At 33.2% G+C, this 26612-nt stretch overlaps 4 protein-coding genes across 4 annotated transcripts; 2 read left to right on the top strand and 2 right to left on the bottom strand.

Moving 5' to 3' along the window:
* The first annotated feature begins 759 nt into the window (after window positions 1-759).
* Window positions 760-10775, top strand: Mdr65 (Multi drug resistance 65). The gene is made up of 12 exons (XM_014240409.3): window positions 760-860; window positions 3007-3334; window positions 3944-4189; window positions 4316-4487; window positions 4885-5199; window positions 5339-5795; window positions 6140-6240; window positions 6326-6707; window positions 6882-7572; window positions 7724-8020; window positions 8761-9127; window positions 9975-10775. Exons 2-12 carry the CDS (start codon window positions 3030-3032, stop codon window positions 10530-10532), a joined length of 3891 nt encoding a protein of 1296 aa, XP_014095884.2. The 5' UTR covers window positions 760-860; window positions 3007-3029; the 3' UTR covers window positions 10533-10775.
* Window positions 10759-14111, bottom strand: Edc3 (Enhancer of mRNA-decapping protein 3). The gene is made up of 7 exons (XM_014240421.3): window positions 13742-14111; window positions 13409-13681; window positions 12717-13357; window positions 12432-12654; window positions 12218-12369; window positions 12064-12148; window positions 10759-11404 (listed from the first exon to the last, which is right to left on the bottom strand). Exons 1-7 carry the CDS (start codon window positions 13903-13905, stop codon window positions 11179-11181), a joined length of 1764 nt encoding a protein of 587 aa, XP_014095896.2. The 5' UTR covers window positions 13906-14111; the 3' UTR covers window positions 10759-11178.
* Window positions 14112-18033: 3922 nt separating this feature from the next.
* Window positions 18034-22579, bottom strand: Nedd4 (E3 ubiquitin-protein ligase Nedd4). The gene is made up of 15 exons (XM_014240525.3): window positions 22064-22579; window positions 21604-21686; window positions 21391-21472; window positions 21292-21330; window positions 21046-21215; window positions 20646-20787; window positions 20467-20594; window positions 20203-20305; window positions 19887-20127; window positions 19675-19799; window positions 19473-19614; window positions 19255-19411; window positions 18839-19132; window positions 18384-18782; window positions 18034-18319 (listed from the first exon to the last, which is right to left on the bottom strand). Exons 1-15 carry the CDS (start codon window positions 22106-22108, stop codon window positions 18217-18219), a joined length of 2253 nt encoding a protein of 750 aa, XP_014096000.1. The 5' UTR covers window positions 22109-22579; the 3' UTR covers window positions 18034-18216.
* A 456-nt stretch (window positions 22580-23035) lies between these two features.
* On the top strand, window positions 23036-24296 carry LOC138855632 (putative RNA-binding protein Luc7-like 1). Its single transcript, XM_070111871.1, has one exon. The coding sequence runs from the start codon at window positions 23161-23163 to the stop codon at window positions 24205-24207; it is 1047 nt and encodes a 348-aa protein (XP_069967972.1). The 5' UTR covers window positions 23036-23160; the 3' UTR covers window positions 24208-24296.
* Window positions 24297-26612: the final 2316 nt, after the last annotated feature.

The following is a 26612-nucleotide window of genomic DNA, read 5'->3' as shown; positions in this document are numbered from 1 at the left end:
TTGCTCATTTTAAATTAATCTGTTGAGCCCTTTGGTGTGATTAAATAAAATTTTATATAACATTTTGGAGAAATCTTTCACCTACTACGCCATGTCCAAAACTTGACAAACGCAGACTATAAAGTAACAGGGCGAAGCTACTGTATTATTCATTTGTATAAAACAAATCCACTAAGATAATTGTGTAAATAAAAATCCAAAAAGTCCATGCGCTTTGCTTTTGATTTTCAGCGCAGAGAAAATTAATAAAACTCTTAAATTTATTGGAATGTCTTGTAGTTCAATGGATTACATCGTGACCAAAAATCGAATTTTAAATTTTTGTTAAATACTTCCTTCAAATTTTTGGAGGCGGTTCTCTACTTGCCACACAACAGCAGTAAAAATTAATGGCCGATGCCAATTTTACTTTTGATTTCAACTTACACTGAATACTACTTATGTTAGAAGACAAAAAGATCTAATAATTTTAATGCTTAATCCGCGAAACATTAAGTTACCTATCAAGCGGCGCTATTTATCTGTTTTTATCAAATTTCTTTACTATATTTATGAGGCTGATGCAGAAGGCTTGGTTACCATATATCTACCATTTATCTATAATAGAAAAAGATTTGTGATCACTTGTTAAAAAAAAGAACTTTTTTAATTTAGTTAATTGTCTTTAGCAAGCAAATTAATTTTGCTTTATTGTTTAAAGCTTCGCAATGCGAGAGTAACTAAAACTATGAATTGATTGAGACAATCGAACACTATTAACGAATAAAAAGATGCTCAGATAATTTCATTTCTCACAATAAGTGATCAGTTTGTGGAAAGTAGTCGCTTGGGCCAGTTCTTTGATATTAAAGTGTACATAGGTAAGAAAATCCAACAATCGGGATTTTTTAGAAGAAAAAAATTATACGAAGATGTAATCGAATTAAGATACAAAAGGACTTTTTTTAAACATGTAAAATCTGTGCGGTGGTACAGTCTACATCTATAATATATCTATCTTTACTATATATTCAGTGCATAGACTATTAACAATAATAAAAAATTCAACTTTATTACCTAGAATAATACTAGAATCTTTAAAAGCAACTCCTATTAAGCAATTGTTTACAGACTTTCTTTGCTAAATATATTTGTAAGTGAATTAAACTACTGATAAACTAATTATTAAACAAATATTAATAATATAAACATATTTTATAATATAGGAAAATTCAAATAACGGTTTAATACAAAAAACACTGAAAGCATCTACTGTTATTTTTAGAGAATATATTTTTATAATAGAAAATTTAAATATATTTAAAAAAAAAAATGATGCAACACCAAAGAGGTTGAATAAATTAAAAAAAATATATATGTATCCGATCAAAATTATTGAAATGTTATATTTTGATTATTTTGAGGCAAGTGATGAAATTAACACAGTATCCATAAATGCTACAAGTATTAACATTCTTATGATGCATATTTTAAATAACATATAATTTTTTTTTTTAGATTATATAATGCAACTGCAAACATGCGTTTTATTCCAAATTTTTGATAATTGAATAATATTAGTGTCGTTTAAAATAGAATTAATTCGTGAAAGCTTTAGTTTTATTATTTTTCACTAAGTAAAACTTGTATTAAGAGAACCAGAATGCATATCTAAACTCAATGATTATAAAAATATCATAATAGTCATTTAACTGCAATATTCACTTTATCACTATTTAATCTTTTATATTTATTATTAACTTTTCTGACCAGGAGTATATATAGCAACCTTCGTACAGAAATTATTACTCTCAAATACATAAAATTTTAATTAATGTAAAAATCATATTCATTTATACGATTTTGGGTGATAAATTGACTGAAAAGAGATAGGAGCCGTAGGTCCATACGCTCGTATCATATTTTACCTTTCTAATACTTGGAACAGCTATGTGAAAATATTTTAGAATTACTCTTTTTAATATTATGCATTGGCCATTGTCTTCAATTAATTTAAATTAGTGGCAAAGTTCAATAGTTTCGAAGCGCATCTCTGGAAAAAAATACCTCAAACGTTAGAGTGAGAGAAAGAAAAAAATGTAATTGATTTCGAACGAATGTGTCAATATATGATTACAACTGTAGTGGTAGATTTAATCGTGGCAAATGCGGTAATTTCTCAAGCGAACGAATTGTCGTTACTTTAAATGTTTTTATTTTTACCATGTCAAACAATTTTAGACAAATTTAATTGAAAACCCTTTCTAGTAGGTCTACACTTGAACAAAATTAATGTTGGTGATAATTTGATTGACTTTTGGATATAGTACATAAGCCGTTTCCAATTTTGCCACTTCTCTACTACTATCCGAGTAGCTCTTTGTTATTAACGCTTACATGTAAATACAAGAAAGAACTTACTTATTTGCATTCAAGATAACATATTAAGAAGGTACCGCATAAAATAGTATAACTCCTTTATATTCATCTTCATTTCCTGAAAGTCAGTATATTTGATTTATATAAGTTGTTTGTTCGGTTTGCTACTGTCAAAGCCTAAGTGAATCAATGACGATCTATGTTTATCCATGAATACTTAAGCGCGAAGTTTATATGGGCTTAGAAGAATATTTAAATTTAAAGAATTTTCATCTGAGTAGCTTTCACGCATTGTAAAAAGGTTTAAATTTAAGATTATCTATATAATTGCTTTATTTGCTGAAGTTGAAAGTAGTTGTTTGAAACCAATTTTAAGTCAATATAAAATAAGCGTTGACTACTAAATTCCAAATATATCAAATATCGTCACTACGCTACATTATATTTCATATATTGTATGTATGTATGTACAAAATTGTAAGCTTCTGCTATCAGATATAACCAACTTTAAGCCAAAATTCAAAATTTGTTTCAACATGAGTAGTTCCTATTTTATCGTGTTTTCCTTCTACTATAAACTTATGAAAAGTGATGTTACGTTATGTTGCATTTAAGGTTACGGTATATCTACATCAAATTCTTTTGCAGAATATCTACACATATAAACAAAAATGAATGGAAAGGAGGAAAACGACTATGACGAAAGGACATCCGCTGATAAAGAAGAATACTCAGACGAATGGGAGCATGGAAGCAAGCGAACCATAAATTTTATCAAACTATATCGATTTTCAACGGCTTTTGAAAATGTTCTACTATTTATTGGATTAATAATGTCTATTATTAAAGCGCTTACACTCCCAGCAGTGGTAATAGTTTATAGTGAATTTACCGCAATGTTAGTCGATCGAACATTGGCAATTGGTACCAGTTCTAAAACATATGCACTGCCCATCTTCGGTGGTGGAAAAATGCTGTGAGTTTTTTTTTAATATAATTTATTAAAAAAGAAGTGTGTTCAAAACAGTTATCGTCCATATTAATACTGGCACCTTCAAAGTAATTCTACTCAGATAAAATATCTACACCTTTGGCAACGTTTTTGTTTTTTTTTTATCAAAGAGTGTCTTGTTTGGTACATATCTTTCAGTATTGCAGTTTATAACTGGCCAATCGTGAAAAATCAGTGGATCTTCCATTAGAACGATTGGGTTTTGCTTTCGATATAATGATTGATAGAAAAAAATGTTCCAGTTGAAGTCGTTATTTGACAGTTCACGAGCGATGCTCATGTGACCGGTATAATGTTCAAAATTAAGTATTAAGAATGAAGTTTGCTTTTGACGTCCAAGTTGAAAACATCTAAAAAAATAGCATGACATCTTTGTACGAAAAGAGACGTCTAGCGCATCGGCATCTTTTCTGCTTCGACGATTCGCTACAAAATACTATTCGCTCTTTAACGTGCTCTCCAAAACGGGTAATAAATACATAGGTTCGACTTCTGAAAGTCTCATCCTTTTTGAACACACCTCATGTACAAGTCAATATAACTATAGTAGATTCAAATCTAGCGAATTTTCAGAACAAACTCAACAAATGAAGAGAATATGTCGGAGTTGTACAATGATTCTATTTCCTATGGCATTCTTTTGGCATTAACATCTATAATTATGTTGATATCGGGTGTTTTAACTGTGGATATTTTTAATTTTGTGGCGTTGAGACAAGTAACGCGTATGCGAAAAATATTATTCGAATCTGTTATTAGACAAGACATTTCGTGGCATGATATGGCAACGAAACAAAACTTCACGCAGCAAATAATAGAGTGAGTAAATTAGAGAATTTAAATTAAAACGTTTTCATTGCCTTTTCATAATTTAACATTTTAATAATATGTGTATATTCATTATTTCAATAACATTATGCGCATTTGGTTTATTTTTAAATTTAGTGATGTAGAGAAAGTCAGGGACGGGATGTCCGAGAAGGTTGCTCACTTCTTATACCTCATATTTGGATTTATTATAACAATATGCATATCGTTTGCTTATGGTTGGAAGCTCACATTGGCAGTCAGTGTATATATACCAATTGTCATTTTATTGAATTATTTTGTGGGAAAGGTAAGAAAAACCAGTATCTATTAAACGTATTATTTTTTTATAATAATTAAATAATATTTTCATATCATAAGCTATAATATTTAGAGTTTTTAAAATGTTGTGATTAGAAAAAAAAAATAGTTCATTAATTAATAAAAACAATCTAGCGATTTCTATGTAGAATTTGTTCGATAATTACATACAGTACAATTCTGTATTTAAAATTATCCTACTTTATAACCATATATATTAAACCTTCGAAATAAATTGATCCACCCTGTTACAAAATGAGAGAAAATTTATATTGCTTCTAGACTTAAATTTCGCAAAATATATTAAATTAAAAACAAAAATATATATTTATATACATATGCATCTGTGACTCAATTTTATTATATCGAATATGATGGTTCAACAGTATCAAAGTAAGCTAACCAAAAGAGAACAGGAATCCTACGCCGGAGCCGGAAACATTGTGGAGGAAGTTCTTACTGCTATAAGAACTGTCGTTGCATTTGGTGCGGAAAAAAAGGAATCCGAACGTTATGACAACTATTTGATTCCTGCTCGAAAAGCCAGTCAAAGCAAGGGTGCGTTCTCGGGATTTAGTGACGGTGTTTTAAAATCAATGCTCTTTCTTTCTTGCGCTGGCGCATTCTGGTATGGCGTTAACCTAATTCTTGAAAATAGAAACTTGGAGGACAAGGAGTATACTCCTGCAATTTTAATGATAGTAAGTACTGTTAACACGAAATAAGATATCATGTTAGCATTTTTTATCAAATGCACACATAAATTATTACTCTATTACTAACTAAAAATGAGTACGTATTATTCACACTACTATTGAACTCTACAAATTCTACTTGTAGGCATTTTTTGGAATTATTGTTGGTGCTGATAATATTGCACGAACGGCACCATTTTTAGAATCCTTTTCTACTGCACGAGTTTCGGCCACAAATATTTTCAAAGTTATCGATACGAAATCTAAGATTGACCCATTATCCAGCGATGGCAAACTACTTAACTATGGATTGCGGGGAGAGATTGAATTTAAAGATGTATTCTTTCGCTATCCATCTCGCCTAGATGTTATTGTACATCGAGGGCTGAATTTCAAGGTTAACGGAGGTCAGACTGTAGCTCTCGTTGGATCATCAGGTTGCGGAAAATCTACTTGTATTCAACTTTTGCAACGCTTTTATGACCCAATATTTGGTTCAGTTACTTTAGATGGTTTGGACATAAAAAAATACAATATTCATTGGTTGAGATCTAATATGGCGGTGGTTGGTCAAGAACCGGTGTTATTTCAAGGAACTATAGGTAAATATAATATAATATTCTCATTATATATAACGAGAATAATTTCTTTACATATTTAACGACAAAACAAACTTTAATATCCCATACACATATGTAGGTATATATTCAAGTAGCTTATTTTGAACTTATCTGGTTAATGGGGACAATCTGAGTTATTCTGGCCAATTAATCGAGTCTCGACGTTATGTTGGTATCAAACAACTGGTGTCGAGCGTTTCCAATTTCGACAAAGAAGAAAACCAGATTTTTACTACCTCAATTTAAGTCGACTTAAGCTACTTTAAAATATTTCGATACATATCATATCCGCATTAAAAAAAAAAAAAAAATACTTATTCATGTAGCCGATAATATTAGTTATGGAAAAGCAACCGCTACTCAACGAGAGATAGAGGCTTCAGCCAAAGCTGCAGGTGTACATGACTTTATATGCAGTTTGCCTGAGGTGATTATTAAATCTGTTATTGTATATATTATTACAATGATATTTCTTACGTAAACATTGTTTCATTAAATTCGCGAATATTTAGAGTTACCTCACTGTTATCGGTGAAAAGGGATCTCAACTTTCCGGTGGACAAAAGCAGCGTATTGCTATTGCTCGAGCTCTTATACAGGATCCAAAAATACTATTGCTGGACGAAGCAACATCTGCATTAGATTACCATTCTGAAAAAGATATTCAACAAGCTTTGGACTTGGTTAGCAAAGGTCGAACAACCATTGTTGTATCGCACCGGTTATCAGCTATACGAGGGGCGGATAAAATAGTATTCTTGCATGAAGGCAAAGTATTCGAAGAGGGTTCACACGAGGATCTCATAGCATTGAAAGGAATGTATTACAATATGGTTCGCGCAGGTGATATTAATGTAGCGGATGTTATTGAGGATAATGCAATGGAAGATAAGAGTAAGTACAGGTGTTTTACGAATCAGTGATTGTTAAGCAAATGATGGAGAAGTCATTTAACTTAAATGGGACCTTATTGTCCATCCATCCGATTTCAAAAATAAAGTCTCAAGTACTAAAACTATTTCTAGCAACTTTCTAGCAATTCTAAGAAAATTTTAACCCCTTTTCCAGAAATTAGTCTCAGCTCGTTCGAGAAATCTTTCGAAACGGATTTAATAAATTTGGATAAAAATCACATTTCATATGAACACCCGATCTTGCATGCAAATCATAAGGAGAAAACAACAGATGATGATGCTTCGGGAGGAAACTTCTTTATAACGTTCAGGCGAATTTTGAAGATTGCACGCCCAGAGTGGTGTATGCTTCTATTTGGTGCCGCATGTGCGATAGCGTTTGGCTTTACTTATCCAGCATTTTCGGTAATCTTTGGAGAATTTTATGCTGCTTTAGCACAACCTGACGAAGAAGTTGCTTTGCATCGCACTTCGCTTCTATCAATTTACTGCTTAATATTGGGCGTCTTAACTGGTGTAGGCTGCTTTCTACAAACATATTTATTCAATTATGCGGGTGTGTGGTTAACAACAAGAATGCGCTCAATGACATTTATGGCGATAATGCGGCAAGAAGCGGCTTGGTTCGATCAAGAAACTAACTCTGTGGGCTCACTTTCAGCGAGATTAACCGGCGATGCCTCCGGTGTACAAGGCGCTATTGGCTATCCACTAAGCGGCTTACTACAAGCATTTTCTTATTTCGTTATCGCATTAACGTTATCACTTTATTATTCATGGAAGCTGGCTTTAGTGTGCGTATGCGCTTGCCCCGTTATAATCGGGTCCATCATATTTGAATCCAAGTAAGTATATTAAGGAATAAGGAAAATCCGATGAGCGGATTTTTACGTTAAATTAAATTAAATTAAAAATATTATAAAAAACTCAGATCTTACTGTCTATTAATAATAGTATATACCGATCTGAGAAATGCTTCTCCCGTTCTTATTTTAGATTCATGAGTGCTTCTCTGGTACAAGAAAAAACAGCTTTGGAGGAGGCGTCACGCATTGCAACAGAAGCTATATCAAATATTCGAACAATCGCAGGTTTGCGACGCGAAGCTCAGGTTATCGAACGTTATAATTTGGAAATTGACAAAGTTAGATCAATAATCGGACAAAAATTAAAGTATCGAGGTTTGATTAATGCATCAGGACAAGCGTTCGTATTCTTTGCTTATGCAGCAGCCCTTTGCTATGGCGGAGTTTTAGTGTCAGAAGGAAAGGTTCCATTCCAAGATATTATCAAGTATGTTAATATATGTATATCCTGTATGTACTAAAAAAAATCATGCAAGAGCATGTACTTAAACGAATATGAATCCTCCAGTAAAGAAGAGAGGGAGGCGAGATCAGGGCGCCCGCGTCCGGCGTTCTCACAGGGGCCGGTGCGCTATACGAGAGCTTTTTCCTAACAATTCACTAAAATCATGCTCGGGCGATGGTTTTTTCTTTAGGGCCCTGATGGTATTTATATAATATAATATTATATTATATACAAATATTACTTCATATTTTACGTTCAAGGAGTGTTTATTCCAATATTTGGGTTATTAAAGAATAGAAAAGGGAATATTTAATATATGTATATGAAATATAAATTCTGAATATTTACAGCTTTTGTTTCATAACTACTATTATTTGAAGGTATATGTGCACTCATGAAAATAAATAATATTTGTCACACTTATGTATGCAATTGGTCTATGTGTTAACACCCATACATTTGTATATAAATAAATAAGTGAAATATTAGTTGAAATTTACTTAATTTCACTACGTCAATTTTACTCATCGTAGATCATAAGTCTTTCGTAATTTAGTTTGTGATCGGTAAATAAATTTGAGCAAATTGCCACTAATTCCCATTCAAACCCTCGTTATAACTAACTGCTTGTTAATTATCACGTTTGGAACTTATAAATGTATATAGTCAAAAATACGTACATATGTATGTATAATATCCTAGTATATACTTGCAATTTGCAGAGTATCAGAAACACTTTTATATGGGTCCATGATGTTAGCTCAATCATTAGCCTTCGCGCCGGCCTTCACTGCTGCTCTAGTAGCGGCCCATCGGCTATTCCAAATTTTAGATCGTACGCCAAAAGTTGTATCTCCTCATGGACGAGAGAACACGGCCACAGAGAAAGGACCAATAATGTTTGAAGGTGTACGATTTTCAAATATCGAATTTAAATATCCCACACGACCGGATGTCAAAATTTTAAATGGCCTAAATTTGGAAGTGCAAAAGGGAAAGACTGTGGCTCTGGTTGGACGTTCCGGCTGTGGAAAATCTACTTGTATACAACTATTAATGCGTTTATACGATCCAGACAGTGGCACTATTGTAAGTTTAATTTTGTTAACACGCTATTTTTGTTTTGAAAATAATAGTCAACTTATTTGCAAAAATTATAATTATTACACGGTACTTATTTTTAAAAGACATATATTATATTGATGTTTATCAATCAGTTTGCATGTACTATTTATATGAAATAGTAGTCCGGTATGAACAATTTCTTCAGATATTGTTCCGCTGCATAACAATCCGTTCGAAATTTTGTGAAGAGATCCCAGCAAATAAAAACGTTTTCCATACAAAGGCATGTATTTGAGCGTTCAGTTTGTATGACACCTATATGCTATAATCGTCCGATATCGCTGGTTCCGACACATGATTTATTATATATTGGGGAGAAAAAACAATTCAACTCGTCATTTATATATAGTATATTATTTAGGGCCTCCGACGTTTCCTTCGGGTTGTTACAAACTTCGTGGCAAACTTCAGGGTATAAAAAGCGAGCATAATCGTTCATATTATTAATCGAAGAATTACATGGGATCAAGATCAATAGTGTCAGTTTTGTCCAAAATCGAGTAGGCGATTGTACGGATCCATGTTTAGAATCACTCTACTCGTAAAATAAATTTACTTAATAAATTAAGTGTTGTTAGTTGTTGCACAAACAAGCTGCATACGTTATTACATTTACAGTCATTTACAGTGTAAAATGTATCCGTAAATAAAAGTTAATAAAATTATATATTCCAAAAAACATAATTGCGTAAATTTGTATTTATGTATGCATGCAAATGTTTGTATATATTATAAATTACCATTGTTATATATATATGAGTTATCAAAACGTTTATGTGAACATATTTATTATATGAATGCATTATTTCAGAAATTGAACAACGAAGAAATTCACAAGGATGTATCAATCGAAGGTTTGAGAAGAATACTAGGTCTTGTCTCACAGGAGCCGTCTCTCTTTGAGCGTACAATTGCTGAAAACATCGCATATGGTGATAATTCGCGGAAAGTGTCAATGGATGAAATAATAGCAGCCGCGAAGTGTGCCAATGCACATTCGTTCATTGTGTCTCTGCCAAATGGATATGACACACCGTTAGGTGCACGAGGTACTCAACTTTCTGGCGGTCAAAAACAGCGGATTGCTATAGCTCGAGCTTTAGTACGGAACCCCAAAATATTGCTGTTGGATGAAGCAACATCTGCTTTAGACTTGCAGAGCGAACAATTGGTGCAACAGGCTCTAGATGTAGCATGCACTGGACGAACGTGTATAGTTATAGCACATCGCCTATCGACTGTTCAAAATGCTGACGTAATTTGCGTTTTGCAAAATGGAAAAATAGTAGAAATTGGTAACCATCAGCAACTTATTGCACTGAATGGAATTTATTCGAAGCTTCACAAAATGCAGAGTCACGAAAAATAATTCTTAGTGCATTAGAATAGCGGATATCGTGCGAAGGATTGTATAACGCGATGAATTCGATGTGCTTGGAAATATTAAATTTTTATGTATTTTTAAATGTATGCTTTTATATTTAGTAAGTGAAAAGATTAAAAATTTAATACACGTATTTTGGTGCTACGAAACAACATTTACTTTTACATATGTACATACACATGTCAAACACAATAAATAAAAACCAAAAAAATTTGCTAATTTGGACAATGTGGACAATTTTATTTGACAGTTTTGCATGAAATATTAACTATATTGAAAGAAACACAAAGACCGCTAATTGATGCATATAATAAAAATGTAAAAGCTTGGATATTGCTTACTTAACTTATCTATGGTGGTCAAGTAAATTTAATACTAAAATAACATTTGAAATGTACATTTTTGGAAGATAATAAAAAATTTTCTTTGCGATCACTAGGTGATTATGAGAAAAAATACCACGATGTCAATCTTTTAAGTAACAATCTAGCTTTTAGTAGTAGTCAAAAGAATTATCTGGCGAAGAAATAGGCTTTTTTCTTTAGCTGGGCTATGGAATATCCTTTCTTATATTAAAATTTGTTCCCATGCGTATAAAATTGATTTGAACATTTCGTTTCATAATATCTCCTCAATCCTTTGAGTGTATTGGTATCACAAATTTGTGGCCGAAGGGACTTTTGTATTTAAGCCCAGCATCACGATAAAATTTATCTGGTATGCCTAAATTACATAAGTATAATTTTCCGTAGTTATTAGATGAAATGCCATTCAAAGGTAATATTGGTAAGATAGCATATTTTATGCAAACATCATTAATTCCATCTGGCGGAGGGTCTACTGCAAGGACCGATGCTCTGCAAAAGGAAAGTTTATATTAATTCAGTTTTAGAGAAATAAGAAAGATATATTCGGAATAGCCGTTTATGTCGATATTAATTTTTTTTTTCCATTTTGGAAAAGTCTGTTCATGAATTTGCAAATATATGTATAAAAATGAAACTTGGGAGCATTTCTTTCTATTCATTTGTATTAATTTATTGAAACTTCTGAAAAACGAATATTTATGTTGGGCGTTTCCGGTAATGTAAAATGGGAATTCGAATAAGCAAACCTGGCATCTTTGCCAAGATTCGAAAAAGCATCATTGTCGTAACTGTTGCGTAAAAACACGCAAAACTTGCAACATTTCCAAAGTAGTTGCACAAAAAATTATACCAAAACCAACTGTGCAAGCTAAAATGTCATTGTAAGTGATTTATGCTAAATATTTTTTTATTTTTATATTATCGTTTTGTTTTATTTGTGGATTTTTTTTTTTAATTTTATAGGATATAGTAGGAAGAGGTTACGTCAAGTGCACTAACGCTATTACTTTTGGAATAATCCGACTTTAAAAAAATCTTTCACTTTCTCCGCAAGTAGTATTAGGATTTCGAAGTTTATCAATGCTAATTCAAATCTTAATATAATCGCTTGTTGAAAACTTATTTAACTGATTTTTTTTTCTACTCACCTATTTTCACTCAACCATTTCCTTACTTCGCTAGTTAAAATATTTGAATCCGTAGATAGGATTACAAGGTCCGGTGTAGGCAATTCTATAATAAAATAATTTACGTAAGACAGTGTCACGTATTCAGTAGATATAAACTCTTTATAGAACCTACCATCGACGGAGTAAACAATAACATTGTCCGTAGCTTTGAAGAGACCAATTTCCCTGCTTTTATTATTTGTGTTTTGCTTCTCCATGTAAAGTAACACTTTTAAACCATGCGACGCCATTTGACGTCCAGTTGCAGCACCAATATCACTATTCCTTGAGTAAATAATAATAATACATGTGTCAGAACACATTTGTTATAAAACAATGTTACTTACCTTAAATTAATTGATTTTGTACATATTATTACAATTATTGGCCATTGGTGGTAGTTGGTTGGTGTAAGTCTCCTAGCGCCTCCTAATATTAATATGGCGAGATCAGTTACTCCTCTTGCAAGTATGTCCAACTGTCGTGGGAGAGAAAGTCCTTCTTTTTCAGCTAAACTTTCAATTTTCGCACGTACAAAAGATGGGATAGTTGGTATTATTAGTCCTTCATCTAAAATACATTAATTTTATTAACATATTTTTCAAGCAATATTATTCTTGTGAACTCTTTACCAGTAACAAAATCCGTAGATCCGTCGAAAATATTTTCAATTTGTCGCAGTCTTACAGGTTCACTGACCAATATATTCTCATCATGTCGGTATTTTTGCATTGATATTGAAGTTTGACGCACCAAGTCGGGCTTTTGCTCCGACTCGATTATGTCCCAAATGGCTTGTTTGTTAAATAGTGCTAAATTTCCCTCAAAATCGAATTCCTCATGTATCAGCGGATCATCGACAGACGTGCCAAATGTTTGGCTATGTTTCATGTTATCTTTTCTAAGTTGTTTTCTTTGTTTACGATTACTGCCGTTGTTATTTGAACCGCTATTAACATATCGCGTTTTTGTATTTCCGTTTCCGTTACCAGGAATATCAGGTGCATTCGGAAACCCACTCGCTCCATTTAAGTTTTTCTTTGATTTTATATCTATAGGTTTGGAACGGGAGGCCGCTTCTTCACCCACCATATTCGCAGTATCAAAGTTATCAACATCATATACATTCACAGAATTTGGAGAGGATGGAAATTGTGTACTTCCCAAACGAGCCTCGACTTTTGGCGGTAGCAAGTTTCCGAAGAATTCTTTAACACTGGAGTTACAAGGCACTGTTCCATTATCAAATACCTTACTTTCCAAACTTTGTACACTAAGGGATTTAATATTACTATTTATTATAATGTGTTAAAATTTAGCTTACCTTCGATATTTGCCAGAGTCAATTTTCACTTTAGAAACACTTTTTGTGAGTTCACCAACAACAATCTCATCTTTTGGGAAAGTGCTACTTGGTAATGAGGAAGCTTGATCTCTTTCAAATACATCGTTTCTTTGAGGTAAGGCCAGTGCAATTTTACCAGCATTAGCAAAATTTGGCAGTTTAACAGATGTAGGTTTTTTGAAATCAGTGGTTGTGATAGTACTTTGTCCATTGAATGTTGGTAATAAGGAAATATTAATGATGTCCGCTGATCTGCAATTTCAAAACTTCGTAATTGATTATTATGAATAAGGGGAAAATATTTAAACATACCGTAAATTCACCTCCGCATCTTGCTTTTTCAATGGTATACCATTTCGAAATGCTCGTACAATAGTTATTACGTCTACAGTTATATTTTTAATAACCCCTTGAAATACACCTAAATTTGCGTCACACTCTATTGAAACCGCTTTGCCCAGCCAACCATCTCCCATTTCTTCGAGGTTTATTATTTGTAAATAGAATATTAGGTATATGTGCTATATGTGAATTATATGTATATATTTTCACTTATGTTTACAATGGTAAATTATATTTGTTATAAAGCTTTTAATGTTGCAGGGGGTTTTGATCTCAAAAGTAGAAATTCATTTAAGCACCCGCCTGCAAATTAGCCAAACACTATGCAGTCAATATTAGAGATGTGTTAAAATATCGATATTAGTACCCACTACCAACTTATGACATTTTATGTAATCAAGTATTGCATTAAAATTGAATAGCAAAAAAAAACTACGAAAAAGTGACGTAAATCTTTTAATAAATTATAAACAACTACAATAACATAAATAATGCCATTGGAAAATACTTACGAAATATATTGTTTAATTATGACATATATAATAATCGATTTTTCATATCGAAAAATACTCCTTGGCCGGAAAAAATCCGGGTCCGTTCCGGTTACGTAGATCCGACTGTTATGGGAACGGATGTTTCCAATGGTATTCATAGACAGTGGCACAAACTAAGATGTATTTTAAAACCGCTCCCAAGGTTCCCCATTGCATCTTATGATTTTCGCTTCATATTTAAATCGATAATTGAAGTTATCGGATATATGCCTAAATACCCATTTACATATGAAATAAAGAGCACGTGCTAATAGTCTTAAATAGATACATACATATGTATGTACAGGCGTTCAAAAATAATTTTTTCCCTTTGCGCGGTTAACTCGCGGAAAACTGCTTTTCCTTTTATCCAATTTAGCACATCAAGGATAAGGGATGTGAACTCTCTCCAGCCCTGCGCTCCAGTGTCCGAGCGTCTTAAAGCTGCTGTTTTTTTATAAGATTGATGACAAGTCAGGAAACTCGTGCCATCTAAAAGTGAGGACAAAGCTTTTGTTCTCATTTTTGAGAATAAACCACTGTTTAAAAAGGGAATCTTAATCTCTTAATACAATACGGGACGGACTTTAGAATTCTGGCATCAAACGCAGCGGTACAAACTCACATTGAAAAAAGGTTGCATTGGGTACAGAAAAATATCAACCGTAATTGGAGCAATTTAATATTTACAGATGGGTTATTTGTGTATTGTTTAACCCTTTGAAACGTGTTTAACTAAGAAAAAGACAAACAATTATTTAAAGAAGTATTAAGCAACACCTGCTTCACAAAAAATCTGAATGAGGTTAGAATGATATATTGAATCTGCTGTAATGCTTTACAGCAAAAATAACCATTATTGGATACTGCAAGAGAATGATCCGAAACAGAAGTACTCAATGGAAATGAGAAAACTATATTGTTACTAGATTGGCCATCACAGTCACCAGACGCAATTCAAATAGAGTGTTTGAGCTTTAATGAAAGAAAAAATATCAAGAAAACAGTCGTCAACAAAAGATTTCATTCGGCTACTCCAACATACCTGGAGGTTGCTTCCTGTGAAGAATATGCGGAAAATTTAGTTTCAATCTCTCATCAAAAATGTCAGGCTATAATAAACAAGGGGAAGATTGGAGCAAGTGATAAATAAACGTCAGCTTTAACAAAACAATGCAATGTCTAAAGTTACAACATTTCTCCCAATAAATAACAGCTACACTTTGGAAAACAAAACCGTTATATTTTTAATGAATTGTACATATTTATATCCTTACACTAGTTGAGAGAGGTCCAATTCCCGTTGTCGTTTTAAAGCGAAATAAGAAAGGCTATGTGGCATTCCTGTTGGCGTTATCGACATTTATCGAAACTAAATTGGTATTCCCCATTTTCAAACGACTATGTGTGCTTTTACATTGGGGCTCAAAAGAGTCTCATTTTTTCACATTTTCTTTTGGTGTTACTCTGTGCATGCACACGGTCAAAAAGAGTCCAGCAACTCAAGTCTAGTTTTTCTGCATTCCTTTTCACAAAATTTTCGTAAATATTTGTGCGGTTCGACTGTGCAACACTGCGTGCTGCGTATTTCATTTGTATGTTGAGATGATGGTCACACATTTTGTTTGCAATGAATTACCATGAATATGGTAGAACAATATGCATCATACAAGTACCTACCCGCTAAATAGTTTCAAAGAAATTCTAAAGACGGGAATTCCCTAATCCACAAGAATGTATTGAATATCCGTTACTAATATTTTCAAGGCCAAATTTATAATAGGAATTTCCTAATCTTTAAGTATTAAAAACTCATAATTTCTTTACTCCGTATTAAAAATTCATAATTTCTTTACTCCATAATCTATATCTTAATTTTCTCCTTTAAAATTTTTGAAAATATTTCTATTATTCTATGCATACATATTTGCATATTACATACAAAAAATAGATAACAGAATTCAAATTTGCGATCGAATTCATTTGAAACCGAGCGCTCTTGCAACCATTCAAAGGATTTGAATGTGAAAAGGAATGCTGAAAAGGGTAGCAGCTAGCTGTTACGAACAAGAACACAAAGCGTGCCACCCGAACACGAGTGGCACGGTCCCTTCGTCTTTCCTCGTCGTCCCCTCGCCCACAATAAACTGGTTTGAGACTCTTTTGAGTCCCAATGTAAAAGTGCACTATGATAACGACAAAGGCTGTGAAGCAAACGGTAACATTTTTACCTGTGTTTAATGGGGTGAAAAAACGTTCCTATAACGTAAACAAATTTTTCATTTTGCTGTGCTACATGGAAAGTAAAATGTTGACATTTGAAATTTATCTATTACTTTATCTGATATTTGAAATTCAAAACAAACGCAATTGCGTCGTTGGGATTTTCGAAAATGAATAAAATTAAAAAAAAAACTTTGCTTTCCTAATTACAATATTAAATGAATATGTATAATCAATGCTTTGATTGTTGTTGTACCGATAATTCAGACCCTGGTCGGGGAAATTAATAAGTTAGCTGTCATCGAAGTCACTTAACGGTAGGTCCAGGAAACGAGTTATGTGGTGTTAGTTCATCGACATGTTGAAAGAATGTTTTCCTGATGTTCCAACGAGGCGGGTGGATTTGGCAGGGGAAAGTTTTAGGTTCGTTGCAGTGAAGAAACGAGAAAGCTCCACATTTGATACACACCATCGATTCCATTGCCCGACGTAGTTAACGGGCAAATGAAGTAATTCAGACTTTTTCTGGTGGTTGTGGAAACATCACGAAGTGATTAAACAGAAACGGTGAGAGAACACCACCCTACGGAACCCCCCGTTAAATTCTCCTTAATTTTGATTGTTTACCTCGAAATAATACCGATGATTGACGACCACTCAGAAAGTTCATAATCAAATTCCTCAGTCTTGGAGAGGGAGGGAGAGAGAGCTCATAAAGTTCGTATTTTGCAGTTCAATTGTGAATGTCGTAATGATTCTGGAAGTGAGGAAGTTGTGTAGAGCTGTTGGTTGTAGCTTGGGAGTGGTTTGGCGCCGCCATTGATGGTTATTGCGGGAGAAGACTTCTACAGCACCGGGCAACGTATGACACACTCCACTCACGTGTGGTGCGCAGGCCGGAACACGTCGGGAAATGAAATCAGCCAGTGCAAGCATTGCATCTCACTGATGTGATGTTCCGACGTATTACGATCTGACACACAAAACAGACAGTGCGAGGACCCAGGAGTTTCCTTGTGGACCTTGCACGTGAATTGGAGCAGGATGAAGGTTGGGGGGTTGAGCTCCGTGTGACCGTAGAGGTTCCTTGTTAGCACTGGACTGGAGTGGAGGCACATTGTGGTAACTAGGTACGTTTTAAACGGCCGTCGAGACTGTTATCGCAGTATTGCTTTGACAGCATGGGGCCTATGTGTCCTAAGGCCTGAACAGGTCTTAAGATGGCTCCAACCATTGTATGAATTTCATCTAATCGAGGTGGAATCATGGTGGAACACGGATCAGGAGGATACGGAGCAACTCTGCTGCTAGGTGTTGCTCTAAAAATGACGACAGTTTTAACTTATTACTCACCGATCCAAACAGGGCTAGATCCTCGAAATAACAGCCCTTGTCCGGATAAACCCCTGGTAAGTTTCGGTTTCGTAGAACCGGCTGTTTTGGGAATTCTTTTTAATTCTTTAATTCTTGTTCATCAGCTTAGTAATTCTGTATTTGAAACAAAAATTGTATGATATAATTTGGTATTTATATTTTTATAACAGGAAGTTCGTAAAATTATTATTATATAGTAATAAACAGAAAAATAAGTACACAAGTCAGCGTAAAAGGCCTCGACACCGCGCTTTATCTTATATATGGCGGATTTTTTCGTTGCTATTGGGAAATTTACAACTACTACCAGAGATATTAATCGACTCCAGCAAAGCCTTGACTACCCTCAATAGCTTTTACTAATTTATCTTTTAATTGGACATAGCCTTCATAAGGTGGTAAGTCCAGACGATTGAAACTGAAATAAACATATATGAGATTATATTTTGAACCCTTTGTAAGCTAGTGTTGAGTTTAAATACCAGGTATGTGCTCGAGGATAGTTATTAGGAGTGCCCCACTTTTCAATTGTGAACATTTGTGGGCCATTGGAACCGTACAACTCCTTAAAGCCATTCATGGGAACGCGTGAAGTGCCAGTAACAAACTGTAATAAGCGCGAACGCATCTCGTTTGAAAATGAGAGTACAGCGCGCCAAAACCATTGTATAATTATATGATTTTGGTGATAATCTCCCTTATAGAGGGTATTTTCTCGCCAATCTTTCACATCAATGTTTTGTATTCCACACATTAATAATTCTAACTCGTGCTCGTCAAATATCTTAATTAAATTTAATGGAATTATTGAGCCAAAGCCATCCAAAAAAGATGACATTTGTTCTTTAACACGTGCAACGAAGCGCCATTCAATGACGAGCCTAGAAGAAATAATTAAAATAATGTACTGAGCATATTAAGTTTCATATCTCCTCACTTTATATATTCGTCTTTGTTCTCGTCAGTAACCTCAATATTAGAGCCTCCTGGCTTTAGCTCGTGTTGGCTCTTTTGGCCAAACGTGTCTTCGTCTAAAGAAAAGGTCAATTCCAACTGCCGTGGGTCGTTCTCTTTTATCCACATCAAAGAATTATAATACTCGGTATCAACTGATTCCATATCTTTCAAATCAATTGGCTTTTGCAGCATCATTTTATAAAATGGACGTATGAAAAATGCATCTAGGAGTTTTCCATGATAGACAGCCATACCGGCAATACGACCAATGAATCTGAAAGATATTATGTAGTTATTTAATGTACTATTTACATTTACTAACTGTACTCTAAAACAGATTAATTAACTATTAAGTTGTGTTTACTTCCGATTTTGTTAAAACTATTTTTAACTAACTTGAAATAACTTAAGTGCTCCTCATTGCACAAACCACTGCCATTATTAATTTGTAGTGTATAATTATCCATAGCTGAATATTCAAAGAGTCCATAGTATGGGTTAAACATTTCCTTTGATAACAAATAGAACCACTCTCTTGCCAGACCTCCATAATCTAAAAAAACAAAAAAATATTTTTATATATTCCAAAAAGAAAAACCAAATATTTCACTTACCCAGCCCAGTTTCTCCCTCAAACTCTACCCACAGTTTAGTTTTTAATAAATCGGTTTTGGTCACAGAGTTTATGATTCTGTAGGAATCCTCTAAAATTGAGGAGCGACGAATACGAATCTCAAATTTATTCGGAACATTTGTCTACAAAATGAATTCATGATAAGTTTAAAAAATTCTATAAGAGAAACTATGTAAACTTACGGGTTTTCGAATATGACTCTTAAAATATTCATACTTTTGCTTGTAATCTCTGGAATATGGTACAGCTTGACCAGCAATATTTGGATTAGATAATCGTGGATCTTCCCATTGAGTGGTGCGAGTATCTACGAAATTATTCAATTTAATTGCAACATTCATATCTACTTGTAGTTTTAATAAATATTAAAATGATTTGCTAGTTCAATACTTACTATGATCGATGTAAAATACTCGTCCATCTGTATGAACACGTTCTTCCCAACCTTCCGGCAAAGGGCCCAAATCATCCTCAACTCTTCGTGTTTGATTGGGCATTGGGCTAGCACGACCATTCCTTGGATCTATCCATGTCGTACGCCGCGCCGCATGATCTATAAAGAAAGTTCTACCATTCGGTGCTACCTGCATTGACCAATTTGGCGGCAATGCATCTTCATCCGATCTAGGGGTGACCTACAAAAAGAAAATGAGATTCAGAAAAACAAACCAATAAAATACTTCGATATTATTTTTTTTTTCAATACTCACTGGAGGTCGGCCAGAGTCAGATTCATCCACACTAATGTGGAAACGTCGTTGAAAATCAGAAGCAGCTGCTTCAACGTTAACATTGCTGTTGTTAGTTGCTGAGCTAATGTTAAAAAAGATTTGTTAACACATCGTCATATATTAAGTAATTTTTTATTGGGAAAGTAAATAAAATTTCAATATGTGCATAAGCATAATGAAAAGTGAAAAATCATTAAATGGAAAGTTAATTTAGGGATTTACTAAATTGATTACAATACTTACACTAATGGGCGTTCCCACTGGGTAGTACGTGCAGTATGATTAACGTAATACGTTCTTCCGTTTGCGTCTTGCCTTTCTTCCCAACCCGAGGGTAATGGCTCGTGGTTAACACTGGATGGGAATTGACCCTGAATAAAAAAGAAAACATAAAACAAAAATCAGATAAATATGCAATTTACCGTTTGAGTTCCGCTCATCCGTGAGACATTTTCCATATGCTCCCACTCTCCGTCAACGTTGTCACTTTCACTGGTTTCCCCCGATTCATGTAAAAATGCATGATAAATATCTAGTGTGCCTTTTATCCGTGACTTTGCGCTGCTTGAATATTTATAAGCATATTATAGCATATATATACCTTATATACATATTATTTCATTAAAAGAATATTTTTCGAAAAACATAGTGGGTAAACAAAACTAAACTAAATTAAATTTTAATATTAAACATAAGGATATAAAGAAACGAACACATAACAGATTTTCGGTGTAAAAATATACAGTTCACTCCAGTACATTCTTATTCAATTCAAAACTAAACGAATAAAATATAATTGTGTAAAAAATGAATTTAACATACCCTACTGACCTTCTCGGTCTTAGTGAATAAGTTTGTGGGCTTATAGTAGTATCTTCTTGCTCTGTAGGTAAGTTATTGAGCGTTAGTTCAACCATGCCCAGAAAATCATCACGTGTTAAGCGATTTTCGTCAAATACTTGAAACACTAATTTGTGCTCGGAAGGTTTGACCTGGTAAAGGATTAAGAAAATTTGCATAAGTACAATTTTAATGTAGTCCTTTGTTTTATGCAAAAAGTTTATTCACCCTGAATACGAATTCTTCATTCCAGGTAGGATTGAGTGTCTAAAATAAAAAGTTTAGTTATAAACAATATATAATCCTTAAAAAATTTGTAATCTGTACCTTCTTTTTGGTCTTCGTTAAGACGGAATCTATATTTATATCACCATTAATTGTATTTAAATCAATCCTTACGTATGGGTCACTAAAAAAACAAATGTTTCTCAAAAAAATTGAAATAACACATATCGCATATAATGTATGCAGGATTGCAGATTTTCTAGTAATTTCATATTTTTGTGTGGGAACAAAAAAATGGAAGGTGACAATTCTTACCTTGCCCCAAATATATCCTTTTTTGCTAATGATTTTCCATTAATGATTATAATACGTAAATGGCATGTATCACTCGAGTCGTTCTAAAAAAAATAAGAAAAAAAGGTTTATTCATATAAAGGTACCACATACTTGATTATTAGCTATAGTAAAATAAAATATATTATTGTTCACAAAAATATTAAGAAAGAAAAACTTATTAATCTAACTAATACGAATTTCTTAAAGTAATAAATATAGCTATAGTCCTAATTATACACTTGTTGAAAGCAAATAATGGTGTAGAAGGAGTGGATTAGTAAGTGGTTCTCTATTAACTATTGTGAATGAATCTCTGAATGAATTTTCACAAGAACCAAAGATATGGGCTAAGGTGATAAAAAGAAACAATTGATCTTAAAACTTTGAACAACTGGTTATATTCTAATTATTTATCAATAACACTTTTATTTCAACTTACATCATGATAACCATGAATTTGCTCATTCGCTGCCGCCTCAGCCATATTTAAAGCAAAATTAATGTATAGTATTCTTTACAACGCAATGCAAACACCAGACAATTATAGATTATTTAAGTTCTTCGTACACGCTCTCCAAACCACCAATGCTATAACTTTTACTAACAAATAAGCTACACCAATTTGTAATTTAATTAAAACCGTACTTTGCATTTAGTTTACGTTTCATACTAATAGGTTTACGAGACTTTTAATAATTAATTGGTCACTGTAGTACTTTTTTGATAAAGTCAAAAGACACTTCATATTCGCAATAAAATATATATATACACTTTTACTATAAATATGTGGAACATAAACAAAGCACTTCGCCTGACGGTGTGATTGATTTATAACAAACACGTTGCAAAATTTACGCCCAAAATTAATTAAACATTGCTCATTTATTACTTTCGTTGTGCAAATTATCATCTGACAACCTACCGCGGCATACCCACACAACAACACTTTAGTAAACTTCACTTTCTTGAACAACCTGCCAATTATGCATTTCACAAGTGTAGCCACTTTTTACTATGCATTCCACATGGAGGATTTTTGATATAAGCCCAGTTCTTAATATTATACGACGTTATCACGTCATTCTTAACTCTTTGATGATACACGAGTTACTTAGATTCTGCTTAAAACAACCGTTCCTATTGTTCTACAACTACTGTTTAATTTTCTTACAACAGAGAGGTGAATTCTAAATATTATAATTAATTTGGCTTCATAGCATCAAAACATCATGAAGTATGCACAATTTGCAAAAATATCAATGTAGGCAAATTATAAATACTGTTGACATATTTAAAAAACAAAAACTTTTAATTTGGTCCATTTGATTGAACGCGCTCTTTCCCAGATATTTGGATGCAGTAATCAATGAAAAACTTTACATTTGACATGTTATCGAAACGCGTTAATATTGAAAAGTATCGAAAAATTCGCAGCAATAACATAAATTTCTTCTCTAGACAAGGTTATTGTGTGTGTTTGGGAAAAATATATATTTCGATCTTGAAAATATAAAATAAATAGATAAAAGTATCAAAATGTCGGCCACTGATCAAATGAGGGCAATGCTTGATCAGTTAATGGGTACAACTCGCAATGGAGATGATGGACGCGGTCTTAAATTTTCTGACGCCCGTGTGTGTAAAAGTTTTTTGCTTGATTGTTGTCCCCATGATATTCTTGCTTCAACTCGCATGGATCTTGGAGAGTGTCCAAAAGTTCATGATTTGGCATTTAGAGCTGATTATGAAAGCGCTGCCAAATCGCATGACTTTTACTATGATATAGAGGCGATGGAGCATTTACAGGCTTTTATTGCCGATTGTGACCGTCGAACAGAATCTGCTAAACAACGACTTAAGGAAACACAAGAGGAATTAACTGCTGAGGTGGCCGAAAAAGCAAATGCAGTACATGCATTAGCTGAAGAAATTGGCAAAAAACTGGCTAAGGCCGAAGCGCTTGGGGAAGCAGGAGAAGTGGAAGAAAGTATGTCTTTGATGAAGGAAATAGATGAATTGCGAACTAAGAAAATTAAAGCAGAACACGAATATCGTACATCAATGCCTGCGTCAACGTACCAACAGCAAAAATTACGTGTATGTGAGGTCTGTTCAGCCTATTTAGGTATTCATGATAATGATATTCGACTAGCTGACCACTTCGGTGGTAAGTTGCATTTGGGATTCCTTACAATTCGTGAAAAGTTGGTAGAATTGGAAAAAACTGCAGGCCCACGTAAAGCAGAGCTTAAACGTAGCGGAAAAATGAATGAACGCGGTGATGATAGACAAAGATCACGATATTTTGTTGGTGGTCGTGAATTAGATCGACGTTCTCGTGTACATAGGTCCAGATCTAGAGACCGAGCACGTCGTAACGATCGTGGAGGTGGAGCAAGTAGTTCTGATAATAGATCCGAGAGACGATCAGAAAAGGACAAGGAAAGGGAAAGGGATCGTGACCGACGAGTAAATGCTGCCTCTCCGGCGAGGGAAGAAAGAAAACGGTCTAGATCACGATCCCGTGCACATAACTACAGTTCTAGACGGAGGTCACATTCTCGTGAACGTCATCGTCGTTAAAAATAGAGATTTAGTTGAAAACGGAAATGCACTGTATCCTACAGCATCATCATATGATTTAAATGTGTACATGACGATTCCGGTAGCACGTATGTAATTAATAAAAATATTTTTCGCATTTTATTATGTAACTAATCATAAATTCGATTGAATGTTTTCTTTTTGCGATTTCTTGAATAAAATCTCTTTCTCGATTATAGAAAAATATCATATACCACCATTGTTCAGATTTTGGTATGTAAAAACTTATTGCTTATAAAATAAAATATAAGTACGAAAACAGTAACTTATCTAGGTAAACTAATGACTGACCAGAACAGTAAGCTGAATGGACTATTTCAGACCCAGGTGTCACGAAAGAGAGTGGTCTTATGATTTCAGTACTTATGGTTCACAAATTGACATTCTAATTAAAATGATTTGTCTGGTACATATTTTACTGATGGTATGTAGTAACTTCAAATACACAAAAATTCATTATGTAAAGTGATTTTAACATCATTAGCATTGTCACCGGCTACCTAATTGAACTTAAACCAAATTCAACATAGTATCCTCTTTCCTGGGAATTTGGGTATGTATTTGAAGTACAACAGTTATTTAAAAATAACTGAGTTTTTTTTGTAGCCCCCATCTATGAAATATTAATATGGTTGGGAAATGAAATACCTGTCTTATTGCGTATAGAGTTTTTAACAACCTGTGGACAAGAAAATTCTAATAAATGTTACAATTCAATTGGCCCTGGTATGTATTTAAGTATGTATTTTGTACAACTTTTCAAATATACATAAATCACAACTATTATAAATCTGGTTTTCTCTTTAATCGTTTTCTGCTATTATAAACTACTTAACTGCGGTAGGAAATGTAAAAGATATATATTTAGTAGTTTTAATTCAAGCAGAAAGAAAGAGAATACAATTGGATGTCCAAAAACCATTACCTGGATGACTAAATAAAAGTATTTTTACATAAATCATCATAATGGAACAATTTTTGATGTGAATAAATATAGAAAGACAAAAGAAAAAAGGTAAGCTTGTCCACATACAGATATTTACCATAAAATACAGGAAATTAATATTAAGTTTATTACAAAATATGTGTATAACTAACTTGACAGAAAAGTCGAAAACTTTCGAGAGAAATATTGGACTGTTTACAATAAAATATTACCGTCTAAATACTGCTGAATTCATTATTGGTACAGAAAATGTTGTGATTTTGCATAGGGAAGCTATTTTTTATTTATTAATTTCCAAATGAAATAAAAATGTCAATAAAAAGTTATATTTCTCACAAACGAAATAAGAAGACGAACAGCGTAGTTTACCAACATCCGGCAAACATACACAACTATTTAACCCCTCCGAAAAAATAGCTTTTAGGATAATTGCCGAAAGCACTTGTAAACTTCTGTATAGTATACATTTAATTAAATTTACGACATTTTACCTGCGTCGTGGTACTCGTTCATATCTATTTGTCAATAGTTTTGAACTAATTCACATAAATAAATTGCAAAAATTAATTAATTTAAAATATATCTGCCTATATACGAAAGTAAAATATGGCAACCTTAAAGGCTTGAAGAGCTATCAACTGGCATGGTTACACTGAAAAAATTCTGTTGTCTATTTTCTCATCACCGTTTAATTATCTGAGAGCGCTACCAGAGATTTGTGGCAAAATTTCTATGAGTTTCTTAACGTCAAATTAATAAGTCTAACCGAAGTTCTTATGGCCGTTCATTTCATTCATTACGTGGTGTGCATGTTAGTTTCCAATTTACTTGAAAGTTTGATGTTATTCTCTGTCCCACGCCTTGCTGCAAATGCCCATAAGCAATGCTTGGTTGATGATATATTGGCTCCTGTCACACGTTCAATATATATTTTGATAGTTGGATCGTGATGTATATTGATGATTAATGGATGGAGTGAATGCTACACGTTCAATAATTATCACGTCAGTATTTATTCGAAATTAATCGAGTTTTTGAAACATATATGTTAAAAAATAATTTTACTTTATTATTTCTTTAATTTTTTGGCCGGCGTTTTTTATTATAAAATGTCGAAAGAAAACTGAAGAAAATTTTTTAAGGTTTTGAAGAAAAAAGTTCTAAGAAAGCGTTGGATCAAAAAAATTCTACCAACCATTGTAAAGAAAACACCGGATATTTTGAAAATACTAAAATTTGTATAAAAATATAATACAATTTTAAAAAAATTCGCATGTTTTTAAATTATACTTTGTTCCGTCGTATCGTAAATTTACATACAAAATATCGTGGACCACTGATCAATATTGAACGTTTAACATACGATCCGGATTTCAATATATTTAAATATTTTGTGATATGAATCGCAATACACCAATATTACATGCTACACGTTCAA

Source organism: Bactrocera oleae, chromosome 6, assembly GCF_042242935.1.
Source record: "Bactrocera oleae isolate idBacOlea1 chromosome 6, idBacOlea1, whole genome shotgun sequence".
Lineage (NCBI taxonomy): Eukaryota > Metazoa > Arthropoda > Insecta > Diptera > Tephritidae > Bactrocera > Bactrocera oleae.
Note: the sequence above shows the minus strand (reverse complement) of the source record. Positions and strands in the feature narration are given on the sequence as shown.